General features: G+C 48.4%; 1 protein-coding gene across 1 annotated transcript; it reads right to left on the reverse strand.

Annotated features, from left to right (window-relative positions):
- Positions 1 to 45: 45 nt before the first annotated feature.
- On the reverse strand, positions 46 to 16,883 carry GDI2 (GDP dissociation inhibitor 2). The gene is made up of 11 exons (XM_080390674.1): positions 16,680 to 16,883; positions 8,296 to 8,403; positions 7,300 to 7,399; positions 5,924 to 6,058; positions 4,401 to 4,599; positions 3,887 to 4,018; positions 3,232 to 3,331; positions 2,069 to 2,240; positions 1,238 to 1,382; positions 947 to 1,001; positions 46 to 871 (listed from the first exon to the last, which is right to left on the reverse strand). The coding sequence occupies exons 1-11, from the start codon at positions 16,722 to 16,724 to the stop codon at positions 716 to 718; spliced, it is 1,347 nt and encodes a 448-aa protein (XP_080246800.1). The 5' UTR covers positions 16,725 to 16,883; the 3' UTR covers positions 46 to 715.
- Positions 16,884 to 17,439: the final 556 nt, after the last annotated feature.

Here is a 17,439-nt window from a genome sequence, read left to right on the forward strand (position 1 = left end):
AGAAGCCACCAGGGTACAGAAAATACTTCCACATCTTGCCTGCTCTGTAATTTGTTCTCTCAATTTTATTAAGATTAAAACACAAAGGAGCCTTAGGCACAGCTGTGTCCCAACCGATGTAAACAGTTTTAGAAGCTTAAGTGGAGGTTAAGTTCTGTGCCCAGAACTAAGCCAACATTTGCTGCTACAATAGATGTGGGCTTTGTCCATAATACAACTTGCCACAAAGTTAGATTGATGGGAAATACTTTAGGGATGCTGTCCACAATAATGGAGTGCTCAGTTTCTATTTTCCTTGATATCAGGTTTGAGTGACAACCGTCACATCTACTAGCTCACCAGAAGCACATAATTGTGAAAGATGTTTACAAATGATTAAAAATACAAGGTAAGACACAGCTGTCAATGAGTTATTTCAAATCTGCACCAACGTCTACATCTGCAATAAAAAAAAAAATTCAGTCTGCCTTTTGCTTACAAGGTTAGTCATTAAATCAGTCAGTAATTTGCCAGATTCTGGACAGCAGCCCTACTAGAATGAAATAATTAACACATGATATCCAAAAGGGGAACATTACCAGTGCAGTACTCTTCAATCTCTCAGAGATGGGATTACAAAAGCAGGCCTTACAATATTGAATTTCATACAGTGTTCATTAAGTTCCTTATATATTCATATTAGCCGATTTAAATTTCTCCTAATTAGAGATTCTCATTACTGCTGCTCCTCCTCCCCATAGATATCATTTTTCTTGCGTTTCATCTCTTCGAAGTCAAACTCTGATCCCATCATCCTCTTATAAATATCTTTGATGTCATCGCACGTCGTCTCAAAGTGAGTGGTGGCGTCATAGGTGCGAGAAATGAAGATCTGGGAAGAGAAGTGGCAGTTTAGCACGGAGCCTTGAGCCTCACCGCCTCAAGCACGAGCTTGGCGCTTACTAACCTGGCTTTCGGTTCCCAAGTCAGTTGGTGCAAACAGGTCACTGATGCTAACGAACCTGGATGGAGAAAAAAAGAGCTTCAGATTAGTTTTACAGCATTGCTGAGCATCAGTATCAGTACAAGAATGGCTGAATTAAAGGGCAGCGTTCTGCCCAGCACATAAGCAGTCAAGGTACAGAGGAAATCCAGAGTTTCAACACCTCTTTGCAGCCAAATGGCCTTCAGATCCCCTCTGCCCTCAGACCTAAGTGCTCAGAGCAGAGAGGTGAGAAGGGGCTCGCCAAGGGCTTACTTCTGCTCAATGGGCTCCAAAAGGTCCAAGGCCGGCTTGATTTCCTTCTCTGGGTCTGCAGTTTCCACAGTAGTGCTGGCAATGGCAATGTACTTCCCCTGTGCTGCCACATTGTGTGCAGAGGAGATCATGCAGACGTAGATATCTGGGGAAACATGTCACAGCTACAGGTCAGTACATGCCAGGCAAGCCAAGAGCCCAGGTCAGGCCTGCCTTGTCCCAAAAGCCTCCTCTAGCTTGTACACTCATGCACCTCTTCCTGGTCCCCTAACAGTTTGTACCTCCTTGTCCTGTTTAAGACCACACTGGAAGGAGTTCCGTCCTTGCCCTGCAGTCCTACGTGCTCTCAGTCTCTTGGCCTGGACACAGGCAGCCCTGTGAGATCTCCAAAATTCAGTTTCCTGTGGCTACGACAGCTCCTGAAAGCCAGCAGGGTCCCCAGCAGCCAGCCCACCCCTCTGTTGGAGGGTGAGGAAGCATTTCCCCTCCCGCATGCAGCCCTCACTCCCCTCCCACAGCACCCCTGTGTTCCTCACCCACACACTTCCTTCCATGGGTTCTGCACACAGCTGTCTGACCACAGTCACCCCCAACTTCTCCCACCTGCCCCAGTGCTGCTTGAAAGCGCAACCTCACCGGGGCCCACAGGATTTCTGGGCAAGGACACGAAGTCTACTGCAGCAGTGGCAGTGAGTGCATTTTCCCGTTTGATTCACATCTTACCGGACCATTGGAGCACATATCTAGCACCAGGCCATGTAATGACCACTATGCCTCAACCCAAGTGCATGAGAGCTGTGCATGTCCCAGCAGTCCCTGTGCTCCACACACCTGATTTTCGGTTGACCTGATTCTGTGGAATGATGATCTGGCACGAGTTGGCATCATTTGTATTCTTGATTGGGTGGCTCAAGATGCAGATTACTCGAATCACTTGACCGACCTTCGTTACACGGTCTGAGACATAGCTGGGGTCACAAATGAGCTGTTTGCAGCGAGCAACCTGCAAAGACAGGTGGACCTGGAGTGACCACTGCGCAGAGGTGTGCACAGACACAGCCAGAGGCGAGAAACCGGCTGATTTTGAGGAAAACAAGGAGCAATTTGAGGCAGCTGTTCCTGCATTGGGTTCTTAGTTCACTGCCAGCAGCATGCTTCAACTTGGGCAATCCAAACCTCAACACATTACTCTTAAAAGACTACATACAGCTGCATGATCAGTCACATCCTGCCCCTGTAACTCAGTACACAGTTAAGCTCTAACTGCTACAGAGTCCAGTCCTTCCAGACTAGGACTGTAACTTTAAGGCTGAACCAAACAGGTAAGAATTGACCAGTTTGCATTAGAGCTTATTTTTTTCCAGTAATAGTTTAATATTTGACCAATCTGAGGCCTCCAGACTGCCTGCACTTGGGCACATCAGTCTATAGCATGGATTATCACCTCCACCACTAGCCAGGACACATCATCCCCTACCCAGAAGGGACACGTTACCCTACCAGCATGTGTGCAACTGTCCTGCAAAGCACCTGCTCTAGTCAGGAGCACATGTATAGCTTCCAAGCAGCTCGCAGCACTCTTGCTAGTTTTACATTGCCAGGTTGAGAAGCTGCAGAAAGGCCACCTACTAGCTGTCTGAGCAGCTAAAATTCAATGTCAGTGGCAGAGCTGGTTTCATACCCAGGTTAGACACATGCAACAGCTCCCTTCCAGTTTAACTAGCCTGATTTATTCAGAAAACAATCTTGCCATCCCATGGAGATGTCATTCCATCTCCTGGAGTAGACTACTGTACTGTAACTCCTCATCCTAAAAATATCAACATGTTTTAAGCAAGGTGGCAAAGGGAAAAACACCAGCCAAGCAGTTTTGGTCCTAGGGCTTTCATAAGGGGTTTTCTACTGCAGTTGTTCAGATCCATGACTGACAGCCTCAATTTTGGGGGGCAAGACGTGGGGTGGGGAGTAAGGAAAAGAATCAGAAGGTACCATACCTCCCCTTCAGACTTCACACCAACCACTTTGCCATTTTCTATCACAATCTCTTCAATGGGCTTGTTCAGCATGTAGGTGCCTCCGTATATAGCACTTAACCTGCAAGAGTAAAGCTGCTTCAGCATGTTCCACAGGTGTGTGTTTCGTTTTTAACAGCCCTTCCAGCCCCTTGTTTCTGTTCCACTTGGACAAACCCCACATTAGACTTAAAACTCTTCAAAACAGACTACTTAAACATCTTTGCAGCAGATGCTGTCTGCTGTTCTTTCTGCAAGGCATCTGCTGGTGTTTGAAGGAAGTTACAGGTACAATTACATCCTGCTAGAAACAACCTGCTTGGCACATCCCAGACAGCCCTGCAGCATAAAGAGCTGTAGGCTACACCACGTAGGCAAATCTGACTTCTTGGATAGACGAGATGCAGCAATCAGTATCTCTGAGCAAACCCAGAACTACCACCACTAACAGGAATCATAGTAAACATGGAGGAATCACTTCCTCATTAAAGACAGCACAAAAACCATTAACAGCCACAGTATTTTTGTGTGGCATTATGTTCTGGAAGCTTGAACATTTGACTCCACACATCTGATCCCCCAACCAGGTGCCACAGCAGGTTTAAGGAAATACGGGAGTCCAAAACCAGGTTCTCACCTTGCAAATCCCTGGGGCAGCTCTCCAAGGCCATAGAGGGGATAAAGGTATGGGCTTTTACCATATCTAGCCAGCGACTCACTGTAGAGCTTAATCCTGTTGATTGTTTCTTGGCATGGTTGATCTAGATAGCTGGAGAGGGCAGTTACATCATTTGCAGTGTTTCACAAACCAAGACTTTGAGCAGAATACACTTGAAGAGCAAAACATTTCCTTCCTGTGAAGTTTCCTTCCCCGCCCTCCAGCTGCTCCTGGCAAGTATTTCCCTGGAAGTTCCCTTTTAGAAACACTTAGTGTCACAAGGGTTTTTTTCAGGAAGGAAATGCTTCATTCACCACAAGAACCCACAAAGTTTAAATATCCCATCAGCACAGGGCCCAGCATTTTAAGATTCGTGCAGCACCAAGGGACAGGCACACTTTACAAGACATCCTACCCTCAGGCTCCCCAAAGTCTGTGCTGCAAGCACCCAGCACCCCAGCTGATTTGGGGGAGCAACTGAACCTGCACTTACTCGTCAGTCCTGTAGAGCGCAAGGGCATGGCCTGTGAAGTCTATAACATCCTGCCCCAGGTCAAACTTCTTATACACGTCACGCATAGTGGTCTTCTTGGGATCAACACCTTCGAAAGTTCGGGGGTCGTTCTCATCGAAGTTGGCAACGTACACTAGGAATTTCCTGAACCGGCGTTTCTCAAACAAGCCCATTAAGCCTAAAACCAAGGTATTTTGTCAGAACTTGCATAGCTATTAGATGGCTTTTCCATTCCACAGAGTATCAGAAGCGTGTCAGAACTGCTGACCATTTCAACCATCACCTGATATCAAGGAGTTTGGCCTTGAGGGCTAACCAAGGCTCTCTGCTCAAGCAGACCAACATCTGCCATGCCAGACCACTCAGACAGCTGTCCCACTGCACCAGACCTCAAGAGTGGTACAGCCAACTTTTCTCAAGGCATGGCTGGAGACCAGGCTTCTACACTACCTCCAGCTGGGGAAAAGCCTGGAGAGCAGTTTCCACTTGGCCCAGTGTAAAGCCCAACCTCAGCTTCCATAAGCAAAGACCTGTGTTTGCCATCTAACCAGACTTAGCATCATCAAAGTGTGGTGATCAAAGCAAGCGGTGCTGGGCTCTCCTGCAGCCTCACCAAGGAACCAGCAAGTGCTGTGAGGGACAAAACTTCAAACACAAGATTGGACAAAGCACCATTTATGTGCTTTAGTTTTCTACAAATTGGAGAAGCAAGACTGGACTTGCTGCAACACTAAGGCAGAGACAGCACCAAAGGCACCTCCTACTTCTACCAGCATAAGTCTCCTCAAGTCCACTTAGGAGACAGCAATGTGACCAAATTGAAGGAACAACAATTACTTCACTACAAATGGGAGTATCTGCCATGAGGAAGACTCCAATGTACAGACAAGCCATGTACTGGGAGCCTTATTCGCAGGAGTTGCTTTATCACAAGACTCTTCAGAGATGTTACTTAATACATCCTGCGCCAGAAGCTAATGGACTGCCCTCTGCTAGCTCCTATTATGGATGATCAGTAGTTTTATCTGAAGAATAAAATTTAAGTAGAAAACAATTAAGATTTGAGCTAGGTGCCTTCGTCATTCCAATCTGTCTGCTGATGAATGAGACATTTTTCAGACACACGATTCCATCCAACAAGGACCCAACATTAAATATTTGTGGCACAGCTGGGAGCACAACTCCCAAACACAACACTTTGAGGAAGTAAAACACTGCCATATTCTTACCAGATGAGCCACAGAACAGGCAGCTTGACCAGCTCCATTTGTGAGCTCCAAGAAAAGAGTAACTCAAGGCGCAGGAAGCCCAAGACTCACACTTCAAGTGGCATTTGAAGAAGAATCCTATGCTAAGCACAGCTTGTTACCAAGATGGTGTCTACACACAGCATCAAGATTTCTTTCCAAAATATCCCCAGATGCAGATGGCAGAGACCTGTTTTGCCTTTGTTTACAGACAGCAGCCTCAGGAGGAAACAAAAGGAAGGTGCAACTACTCACTGGATGCCAAGGCTTCTGCCTCAGTAGAAGGAACTTTGTAGATCTTTCCTCCCTTGTAGACGAAGCTCCCCTCGATCACCTTGAAGTCTAAGTAGCGAGTGACTTCTGTGTAGAGCAGCATCTTTACCAACTGACCTGGAAAGGAGGTTGGGCACAAGTCAACCAGCTGGTCAGCAGCCAGAAGCCAAGAGGACTATGCTTCTTACAAGGCAGACAGTTCTTGCAGCAAAGCAAACACACCACATTCAACCCACACAGCTCTTACACCTTTGTGTAACACACAGGGTGTGGCAGGTACCCACTAGTGCATTATGAGGCAGTTTTAAGGCTTTCTTACAGGCAATTAACAGCTTCCTTGTCACTCCTGTGGTTTCCATCAGTCCTCTGAGTAAAAGCCATCCTGCAGCATGTTAATCCGCTGCAGTACACTGCTGTTCTTTGCTCCCTGTAGTTAATGCGCACTCAACGTGACAAAGTCATGGTTTTGGATCACAGCAGCTCCTCATCCTCACTATTCAGATCTAGCACAACCTATTAGTTGCCCAGCCAACTGACCACAAATTAGCCCCTGGCTTGCCCACAGCTAGTGTCAACATATGCTCACTTACCTGTCCCTACCCACTGTCACATCCCCAGAAGGATGCTGTCCCTAGAAATGCACCACAAAGCCTGTGCAAGCCGAGACTAGAGTAACCAAATCTTGACTGGAATTTATCAAGTCTTCCCCTGCACTAACCTTGAGCAAGACTGGCCCTACAGTACATCTATGCCCTCGTGCTTCAGGAGCAAGAGATTCCAGCAGCAAGTGGTTGGTATTTGGCAAAGGGACTGGCCCCTGAACTTGCCTGTATTGATAACCACTTCACTGATAGTGGATTTGGTCTAGAACTGTCCCAGTACTGGAATACATAGATTAAAGAATAAGGATTTGTAGCATCAGTAAGGGGTGACAGAGTCTGCAAGTCATAAAACAGAGACAAAGGGAATTAACAGTCACCATGGAATCAACTGTTTCTTCCTAAACAGTGGAAGAGTAACAACACACGAATTCATGGCATTAACTCTGGCTAGAAATGCAAACACATTAAGAGAGGACATTGGAAAATGGAAGTTCAAACACTCCAGACATGCCATTGCTGCACACCCCAAGCTGGTGCCGTTTTCAGGGTCTGAAAGGTCCACAGTCAAAGTGAGTCACAGGGCAGAAACCGTGGTGCCTCTACATAAACGCATGCAGATCAGCTCAAGTGAGCTCTTTGATTAATGCTTCAACAGTTTCATGAAGAGATAGCTGAAGGGCTGTTTATTCTATTAGAGCACTGAACACTAACTCAGCTAAGCTTACGAGGCAGATTTGGGAGCTCAGCATCACTTACCATTAGCCATAAGGAATTTTGGAATTAGGTCCACGTTCCAGTCTCTTCCTCGCCCCATAGATTCTGGTGGAGTTCCTGGTAGATTAAACCTTTTGTAGAGCTTTGGAGAGAACACAAAACTTATTATAGCAGATGAAATATCTATGGGTATAATTTCTCCCACACATGTACACACTTTCCACCCCCACATCTCCCCAGCTGAACATAAGCTCTTCACAGCAAGCTTTTGGCCAGCGTTTTAGCTCCAATTTGATTGCTGATGCAACACACAATGCACATCCAGTGAATCGTTACAGTAAGAATTGGGCAGCATTATTTTGCTCATCCAGTCTTTCTTCCAAGGCTTAAAGCTTGGGAATTTATGACCTGCTGAACCAAAATTCTGTTTTAACATAACTAAAAGTAATCTGATCAAAACGTGTACTTCAGGAGAGGGCAGGCTCCTCCGTATATTTAAATCATATTCCCCAATGTAAGCAGCAAGGAGAACAGCAGTTTCCTGACATCTGATTAATCAGCCATGCTAACAGCTTCAGGGATACACAATCACAGGGTGCAAGCAGTAACCAAATGAGATGGCGCCTATCCAGTTGGAAGTGCTCACAGACTAAGGACCAAGCGTAACATCAAGGCACAAATAGCACACAGCATTTCTTAGGCCAACATTTGCCGGCAAGCGCAGCAGTATCAATTTTGCCAAAGAGTTTTTTTAACATCTAGCTGTCGGGCATTATACCTCTGAATGATTGCTCAAGTGCTGCATGCTTGAATCACGACTGGGAGCTACAGAGAACAAGTGCTATCTACCAAGTATAAACATACACACTGGTTTCTCCCTCACTATTATCTGATGTGGAAGTGCCATAAAACATCCTTACTCAAAGGAAGCCCTTAAGAGTAATTACTTCAAATCCACCCCTAGGACAGCTCAAAATAAAGCCTCCTTTTATATGCCTGGGGAGGAGACAATAGGTGGGTGTCAGCCTTCGTACTTACATCCTCCAGGGGTGTAATAGATGCGCTTTCCCCTCCATAGTAAGAGTTACGATCCATGTGAAGGACTTTCTTTCCATTCACTGACATGATCCCAGAGAGGATGCATTCCTACAAAGAGAGAAAATGAACGGATGCAAGGAACATGTTAGCTGCATTTGAGCCTACTTCCATTTCTCCTAATGATGCTTTCTCAAAAAGCATGTTCAGACAGCCTGCTGCATGCCTAGATTTGAAGGAACCTGCACAGTCTTTTGAAAACAAACACACCAGTTGCCTTTAGTCCAGAATTAAGACACATACACTGAAAGACTTTTATTTGAAATAGATTAACCCCTTACTAGGTTTGCTGCTCTGCTAACCAAGATGTTATAACTACACAAGCACTACCTATCAGGGTTCTCCTGAGGATATTTCTGGGAAGTTCATGCATTTGGGCCAGATTAGGAAAGTGTACGCTCCTAAACCAATAGCTATCAATTTAAGGATGTCCACAGAGAGCCAGCACCCTCGTTTACGGATGACAGCAGGAACATGGAATCTTACCTGGATGTCAGTCAGCCTCCTCAAACCTCAATCATTGATATTTGCCACACTGTGACATGCAAGAGTCAACAGCTACTCTTAAAGAGTAGAGGTAGCATAAAGAATAAATAAATCCATTTGGAAGCTTTATCATCTCAGTAGACACTTTTCAATCCTTGCTACGTACCCACTGAGATTAAAAACACTGAGATTACTTTGAGCAGCATATCAGCTGCTATGTCTGAATGCAACACCAGGAGGCCGAAACTAACTGCAAAGGGCCACAAGTTGTAGCTTGCAGAACCAACTAAGGACTTGCACAGCTAAATCCCCATTAAAACACAACTTTGCAACTAAACTGGTCACCAGCTCCGGCATTCACAACCTAAAGAGCTTAACAAAAACTTGAATACTTGCATGATTAGGACTGCTTATCATGGAGGTTTTATGGATTTTTCTTGCTCTGCCTCAACTCTCTCTGAAGGCAGAATTACATCTGCAATTGAGTTTTGATTCACCATCAACATTATCTAATTTGTAGGTCCTGGCCACACCTCCTGTTATCTTCCATTTAGCCTGTAAAACCCCACATCCAGCTGAGAGATGCCACCCCTGCACATTTGCTTGCCTAGAAGCGGAGTCATCGCTCATTCAAGAGAATCAGCGGCTTGGGCCTCCTGGCAAAGATCCACGTCTCTGTGAGATCCTTTGTGTTTATTCCACATGCATCTCACCCAGCGGAGCACTCAGGACTCTCCTTGTGTGTCACCTCACCCCTGCTGCAGCATGTGAGAGGCTTAGTTCAAACTGTTATGGCAACACTGGCCAACACAGGTACCAGTTAGCGCCCTCAGCCAAACCACAATTATAATGCAAAAAGTCTCCCACTGTATATCGTTTACTTGACTTGCAAATCCTAACTCTGGTAAATCCTCAGTATAAAGGAAGCTTTTTAAATCATCTTCAATTTCACCAGCCAAAGACCAGCTCATGGTAAAGGCAGCTTTCATGAGGGGTTATTTTGTTCTGAAGTGTCTCAACATCTGTAGGTGTGTGGAAGGTTGGCAGGCATAACTGGCGTAAGGACTTGCTGTTCTTGCACTTCCAGGTGGCAACAGGCAAATCTTCTGAGAGAGCAAGGCACTGCTAGCCAGTCTGTTACCCACCAGGATGGCGTGGTAATTCAGCCAAGGCCCCGAAGAGCAAAGCTAGAGCTGCATGCCTAGTGCATGGCAAGAATGAGTCGCTCTGAGTTTAACCTCTGAAGTCGTGGGTAATTTCAAACGTGGTGTCCACAAGTCTTCATGGTCTTGCGATACGATCATGATCATGAACAGTAAGCCACAGTACTTCCCACAAAACCTCTCCATGATCCATCAGCTGCTCTTTCCAATGCCATACCATCCTCCACGAACTCCAGATCCCTCATGTCCTGCAAGGCCCCTCCTCCTCTTCCAGACAGGCTGAAGCAAGCAGAGAAACCTACAGCAGACATGGCTGCACCAAACCCTGTGCTAAGACGCTACTCCAGCGCATGGTGAGCCATACAACGGTGAGGAACTGCACAAGAGAAAGTACAGTTGGCTGGCTTTTATGGTGTCAGTTAAAATGTTAATAATTTGCCACGTGTAATGTGGGACTATCACACCAAGTGCATCAGCACTAGCCAGCATGATCTTCTCTGTTAAACTGAATTCACAGAGCTCCACACGAGGGCTCTGGTTTGATTCTTTGCTCTACCCTGTGATTTTATCCACCCTGGAACACCTTCCAAAACCCTGGCTCACCAGCTGTGCCAGGTGGTGGTACAGGACTGCAAGCATCCATACTATAGCTGAGCCACGAGGAAGCCAACCATGATTTCAAAACAAAATAAGTATCAAACAGAAGAACAAAGTTACAGTAAAAGCAGTAGAAGCTACATTCTTTGGTCCAGATGCCACCAGATTTCCTTCCTCCATCTAAGGAAACTTCAAAGTGTTTCTTGCTCTGTCTTCTCAAAATAGGAGACTCCCAGTGATCCCTTCAACATGTTGCCTGCCCAAATTGCCAGCATCCCCTCAGAGTGAATTTGGGTACCAGTAGAAGATAAGAGAGATCTTAAATACCTTTTCAATCTTATTTCATACCCATTAAACACCAATATGGGGATTGAGGTATTAAATACTGTTTTATCCAAAGCTCATTTAACACATTCATTACATCACCCAAGCTCCCACAGAGCCCCAGAGCACTGAAATCCTGACCGGCCTTTCACCATTGCTTCCCTTTGCAGCTGATGAGACAACAGCATGGTCATAAAACATACGAGACACACAATAGATTTATCCTCCCAGCTCAGCAATTCCTTTCGATGGCTGCGCTGGCTGACCGCTGGCTATACCCATCCACTGGTGTGCGACTCTGTGTCTAGGAACCGCTTGGTGTGCCATTGTGTTGTTTGGGTCAGGGAGCGAGGAAAACAAACAGTCCGTACTGATAAGGGGAGGGCTGGGAACAGTTGAGACTGCAAATAAAAAATTGGAAGAGTCAGAGTTCAAATCTGTGGCTTTCTGATGATACCATAAACATCAACACCATGTAAATGCATAAAACTGCTGACAGCAGAAAGGGCACCAAGACACAGCTGAGAAAGCTCTAGGTATCCAGGCAGGGTCAAACACAATCTTCGTGCAAATTACAGTCAGGCTGTGCTACTATAATCCACTGCTTCAGCTAGTTCAGGTTACGATGGGCTCCCGGCTCCCAAGAACTCACGTTGTGTTGCCGAATGAATGACAGAGCAAGTCTTAAGAGCAATCGATGTCATCTGCAGCTCAGCTGCTTCAAATCTCCGGAGAGCACAGAAACAGAGAACAGCGTGCCTCAAACATAGACACAGCACATCCAATAGAGATCCATAAAAAAAAAAAATAGGAATAAGAGGTAACTTGGAAATATGGGTGCTTCCACGCTAGCTCTTCCCTGATGATGAAGACCATCAGCTCTTCCCTCACACAAACTGGTCACGAATAGACCTTCTGCATGCAGAAGCCTGCAGGAATTGAGGGAAGCAAGTAGGTTTACATGGATTTTCTCCAAGTAGGGCGGCAGCTCTGAAAGGCTCAGACAGACTGATGGATACTTGAGCCAGCGTCGGTCCATCTAACAGCGCCGAGAGAAGGATTCTGTGCAAAACATTTAGCAAAATCCCTTCATCTTCAAGAATGGGTTCTGGCACAGCAAGAGCTTTCTTAGAAAGGCAGAGCCATGCTGTGGTGAGCAAGAAGTTATACACAGCTCGTTACCATCGCCCAGGCTATTCCACCTCTAACATACACCGGCTACATCTACCGTGCCAGACTCCAGCAAGCAAGACTCAAAGGTCTGCTGAGCCATACAAACTGCAAAAGCAATTACTCACTGCACTTGAGCAATCCCCTCAGCTACCAGGGGATGATGCAAGGGACAGCGACACTCCACTTGATCCTCACAGTCACTTTGATATTCTTTATTTAGGCTCTTTAAGCAATGAGGTCTGTGCCTGTACAATTAAATGTATCCTGAACCAGAGTTTGGCTACTCTGCTCCCATAGAAAGTGAATCTGCATCTTTGTGATGGATTTATATAGCTTTAATGCAGTGAGGCAGCTGGCAGGTAAGAAGCTTAGTTCAGCACATTGGGGCCTGCAACAAGTGAAAACCCAGCAGAAACATGGTGTTCATCTGCTAGGGCTATACAGGATAGTTTAATTATGCCCAACATTCATGTGAAATAACCCATGTCATCTGGAGCACAGAAAGCAGATAACAAATATCTGTCAGAGTGCACAACATCCCACTCCCAAACATCCCCGTGAGCAAGTACTGAGCCATTTCCAGACCAGAGAGGTGTAAATTAAGGTGAACTGAAAAGACAAGTCTGGAAATAAAAACACTAGGTGTTCTCCAGCCTGCCGATTACCGCATCAGATTAAAAACGAGTTTGTGCAGTAGGCCTGGAGAAAGATGCTGCCTAATCTGCAATGCACGATGCACACGGCAAGCCTAAACCAAGAATCTTAAAGCTACTAAGACCTGAGCAACTTTGGGAAGCCATTCATGGAATCACAGAATGGCCAGGTTTGAAAAGGACCTCTAGAGATCATCTAGTCCAACCCCAACCATTCCCACCAGCACCTCCAGGATGCAGTAGCTGAAATACCTACCAGCTCCTGTGCTAGGCCAGCCAGGCCCACCAGCGCTTGGCAAGTACCCACCCCGTAGTTAGCACACACGGCCCAACACTTTACTACTGCTCAATGCATAGAAGGATCAGGAGAAACGTAGTGCTCTTGCATGAGTGCTGTGAAGTTAATTACACTTCAAGTTAAGTTTGAGGCTGTTGTATCAGCAGTAATACAGGATTTAAAATGTGCTGGGATTATTTTTCCTCATACTGCTAAGACATATCTTTACAAGCTTGGCACTGCAATGGGGTTTCTGATTAGCATACATAAGGGAAAAACTGAATATTTTGAGCACCAGTAATCCCAGTCCTAAAGCTGCTTTAGTTCTTCCTTACTGGTTGAAGAAGAGATTAACACCTGAAATATTCATGCTGCACTGTCAGACCCATCAAAAGTAGAATTTATGCATGCACTCTCATGCACTTACATAGCGGTGGCCTTGCAGACACAACCACTGCAACAGATGTATTTGTAGCTCTTTTACAAAGGCTCTGATGATGTTTTTTCTCTTTAAATGAAAAACTGAACTTGCACTTTGGAAAGAGAAAGGAAAAACCCTCCAGATCAGCAGCCACTCACTGCCTCTCCCAGATGCTCTGGATTACAGCTATTTTATGGGCTTTGTACAAGTCCTAGTGAAGGATGTTAGGACAAAGTCATGCAGTTGCTCTCATAGGACAAGACGCAAGATGGGGACAACCCAACAGGTAGCCTGGCAGAGAGGCAGAATGCTCTAGTGCCTAGCAAACAGAACCCCCATTTAATCTCTTTTCTTCAGGCAGCATCAAGATCAGTACTTGAGGTGTCTGATGGGCTTTTCTGGGAAGAGACACAAACTCACTGAGCTACAACAGTAGCCTGGTGGAACTCCCAACAGCATAGTCCATTTCTACAAGGGCCAGCTTCAAGAAAACGGTGCTTGAAAACATCATCAGAAGTTTCATGACAGTTTAAGACTCTTTGGAAAAGGAAAGAGACAACTGAACGTGTTTCACACAGCACATTTTGCAGTTCCTTTCCCTTAGGAAGCCTGATTCTGCCAACACTGGTAACAGACCAAAGCTGGAGGAGCAAGCTTCCAGTTACAGAGAGTCCTGTAGACCAGCCTGAACGACACAGGCTCTACTCCGACACTACTTGCCAGCCACAAGGGTTGAGCCAACATCATGCATTTTAGGATCAGTAACATCCTGGTTGCACCAGGACCTCTAGTTTCCATATACTTGCTTTTCTGCACGAGCTGCTCAAGTCGAGATGAAGTCCAACCTGTTCTAATTGGTATTTCAGACCTAAAGCCTGCACATCAGAAGCAAAATAAGCACTCCAGCATACTCTCAGGCTCTGGAGTTTGGTCAGTGCACCTTAAAATACGGCCCTAATTTATTCCTTTTAACTCAACTGCTGATCATTAGCATTAGCTTGTCTTAAAAGCTATTTCACAAGAGGCCTTTTGTCAAATTTACATTGGCATTTGTCAGTTTGAGATTAAGCATGGTGCTTACCAACTTGATACCACAGTTCACTCTAAAGCATAAATTAACATTTTAATGGAGCTCAATCTATTAGAGGCCCCTTCACCAGCAGCTCATTATATGTCACCTCCCCAAAAGTCTGTGTCCCTGCTTTGGTGAGCCAGAGACAAGTTTTAGGACAGACTGCAGCTTTCCCTATCAAAGGGAAGAAGCTTTTGCCTCATAAGTCATTCCTGCTACCTCAAAGGAAGAGCCTTCAGAGAAAAGAATGAAAGCAACCAGGAAAGTTGGGTTTACCCTACAGCAGCAGCTGGAAAGACACTCCCACACTCTGCACATTTTCTTTATGCCACATCCTGGTTTTGTTACCATTATTCCCATACTCAGAATAGGGGGATGATAAACCAGATTTGCCTTAAGCATCCATGCCCCAGTCCTGTGTCAGCAGACATGATGCCTTCACCACTGTGGCAGCCCCGTCAATCACAGCGCCAAAGCCACAGTAGGAAGCGCATGTATTCTATTTACAATTGCCATCAACAGGGGAAGTGGGGGAAATCCTTCACGACTAACCCCAAAGACAGCTCTTTGTCTAGCCACCTCTCCCCGTTAACAGGGGGAACAAAAGCAGGAAAGGCTATTTAACAGCGCGGAAAACCTCCTCTCCACCATATTGGATTTTCTTCCCCCCTTCTTCAAACAATACCTCTTATTTGTAACCTGCAATCCACCCTTCAGCACCTACTAAACCCGCAGTGCATAAGCTAGCGGTAGCCCCAGACATTTCCCCAGTTTGAAGGCAGGCAGAAACCAGAAGAAATCTCCACCAGCAAACCTCACAGGCAGCAGCACTGCCATTTTTTTTTCCCCTCGGCAGCCCGCAGCGCGGGCTGCATCCTCCACAATAGGACAAAGCCCCACCACGGCTCATCCCCCTCCCTCCGCCGCACCCCGAAGTGCCATCAGCTGTCAGTTTTCCTCAGGGATGACCAAGATGAAGCGACAACACAGGAGAGGATTGGGGGAGTGGGGGGGGGCACAGAAATCATACAAATCTGACAGACATGCAGGGCTCGCCCGCCTCCCCATCCCCCTCCTGCTGCAGTCAGGGCTGGATGGAGAGCCGAAGGCTGCAAAGGCGGAGCGGGGATGTGGGGGGTGGATAACCAGGTCTGCCTCCACCCTAAGCCGGGCTCCGCTCCGAGCAGGGCACGGCTCGATAGACCTGCAGCCACCTCGGCTTGAGGGGACTGACGGCGAAGGGGGGGGCGGGTGTTATTAAAAAGCCGGCAATAAATCCCCTTTGGCATTTTATTGTCCGTCGTCCCCCGCCCTCCCTCCGCTAAACAACTGCATTTCCTGGGGCCTCCCACGGGCAGCGCCGGACCGGGCACCTCACGGGAGCTGGGCCCGGCCCCGCAGGGTGCTCGGGGGGACCCAGGAGGCTGGGGGGGAAGGGGGGGGGAACAAGAACAGGACACATCCAAACCTGGGGGTCTCTTATAATCATATAAAAAACCAGAACCCAGCGCCAGGGTCTAGTTAGGGTTGGGGGGTAAAGACCCAGGCGGCCGAAGGATGGGGAAGGGATTCAAGCCGGGGCTGTGTGCGTGTGCTAGTGATAGGGGGTGCTACGATAATTAGGTGAGATGGGGGAAAGGACCTCGGGGGAGGGGGAGCGGGTACCAAAACGCAGGCACCCCCGGGTAATATGTTGCGGGGGGGAAACAGGAACGCAGGCACCTCAACCGGAGCTGGGGCGGGGGACTACGATGATGCTGTGACAGATGAAGAAAACGACTCGAAGGTCCGAGCGGAGGGTGTGGGGGTGATAACCAGGTGAGAGATTGGGGAAAGGACCACGACATCCAGGGGAGGACGCGGGACCCAGGCGCCTGAGGCGGGGGGTGCCTCAGAACCCCGGCGTCCCAACCCGGGGCTGGGCGGGGGCTGGGGGAGGATAATCAGGTGATAGATGGGCAAAAGGACACCGGCGCCCGGCTGGAGCAGGGATCAGCACCCAGGAGGAGCGATGTGGACGGGGGCCAGACGCAGGCAGGACCCAGTCACCGGGGTGAAGTGGGGGGGGGGGAACAGGGACGGCGGGGCGGGGCAGGGCGGCGGCCGCCCGCCCGCGGCAGGCCTGAGGCCCAGGCGGGCGGCGGCGGCGGCTCCTCCTCACCGTGAGGCCGGTGCCCAGCACGATCACGTCGTACTCCTCATTCATGGCGGCGCGGGGAAGGGAAGCACAGGGCGCGGGGAGGCGTCTCTCGGGTCTCTCTCTACCGGCCGGGGCTGAGGCGAGCCGGGCGCTGCGGGGCCGCAGGAGCGGGAGAAAATGGAGCCGCCGCCGCCGCCGTGAAGAGACCGCGCCGGGAGGGGGCGGGGCCGCACCGCCCCCGCACCGCCCGCGAGCCTGCCAATCACCGCCCGGCGCCTCCCGCCATTGGCTCGCCGCGCCGTCGCTAAGGGGCGGGTGCTGCGCCGTGCCGACGGCGCTGCCACCGTGGTGGGGGCGCGGCGCGCATGCGCGGCGAGCACTGACCATCCCCCCCCCCCCCCCCCCCCCCCAGGGACCAGCGCGTTTGTGCAGCGCCGAGCACCGCCAGGACGTCCTCGACGGGCTGGGGGGGGGGCGGCAGGGGGCACACGTATGCACGTGCTGCGCGTGCAACGGTAGTGCAATGCGCACGTGCGAGCGTGCAACGGGTGGGTGCATGCGTGTGCCAGAGGTGCCCAGCTGCACATGTGCAAATGGGCACAGGCCTGTGCAATGGAGACATGCACACCCGTGCAACCAGGACGTGCATGCCATGCAGGCACCCACTGCACACCCTTGGGCACAGGTGTGGGTGATAGTGACACACACACCCACGCAACCAGGACGTGCGCGGGTGTGCAATGGGTGCCTGCATGCATGTCCTGGTTGCGTAGGTGTGCAA

Source organism: Falco punctatus, assembly GCF_963210335.1.
Source record: "Falco punctatus genome assembly, chromosome: 6".
Classification (NCBI taxonomy): domain Eukaryota; kingdom Metazoa; phylum Chordata; class Aves; order Falconiformes; family Falconidae; genus Falco; species Falco punctatus.

Bases quoted from the DNA above. Each gene is read 5' to 3' on its own strand.
- GDI2 (XM_080390674.1), bottom strand. From the start codon at position 16,724: ATGAATGAGGAGTACGACGTGATCGTGCTGGGCACCGGCCTCACG. The intron at 6,059-7,299 runs GTAAGTGATGCT...CCTCCTTTCCAG, and splicing joins AAAATTCCTTATGGCTAATG to GTCAGTTGGTAAAGATGCTG. The intron at 1,002-1,237 runs GTAAGCCCTTGG...TTCTCCATCCAG, and splicing joins TTGGAGCCCATTGAGCAGAA to GTTCGTTAGCATCAGTGACC.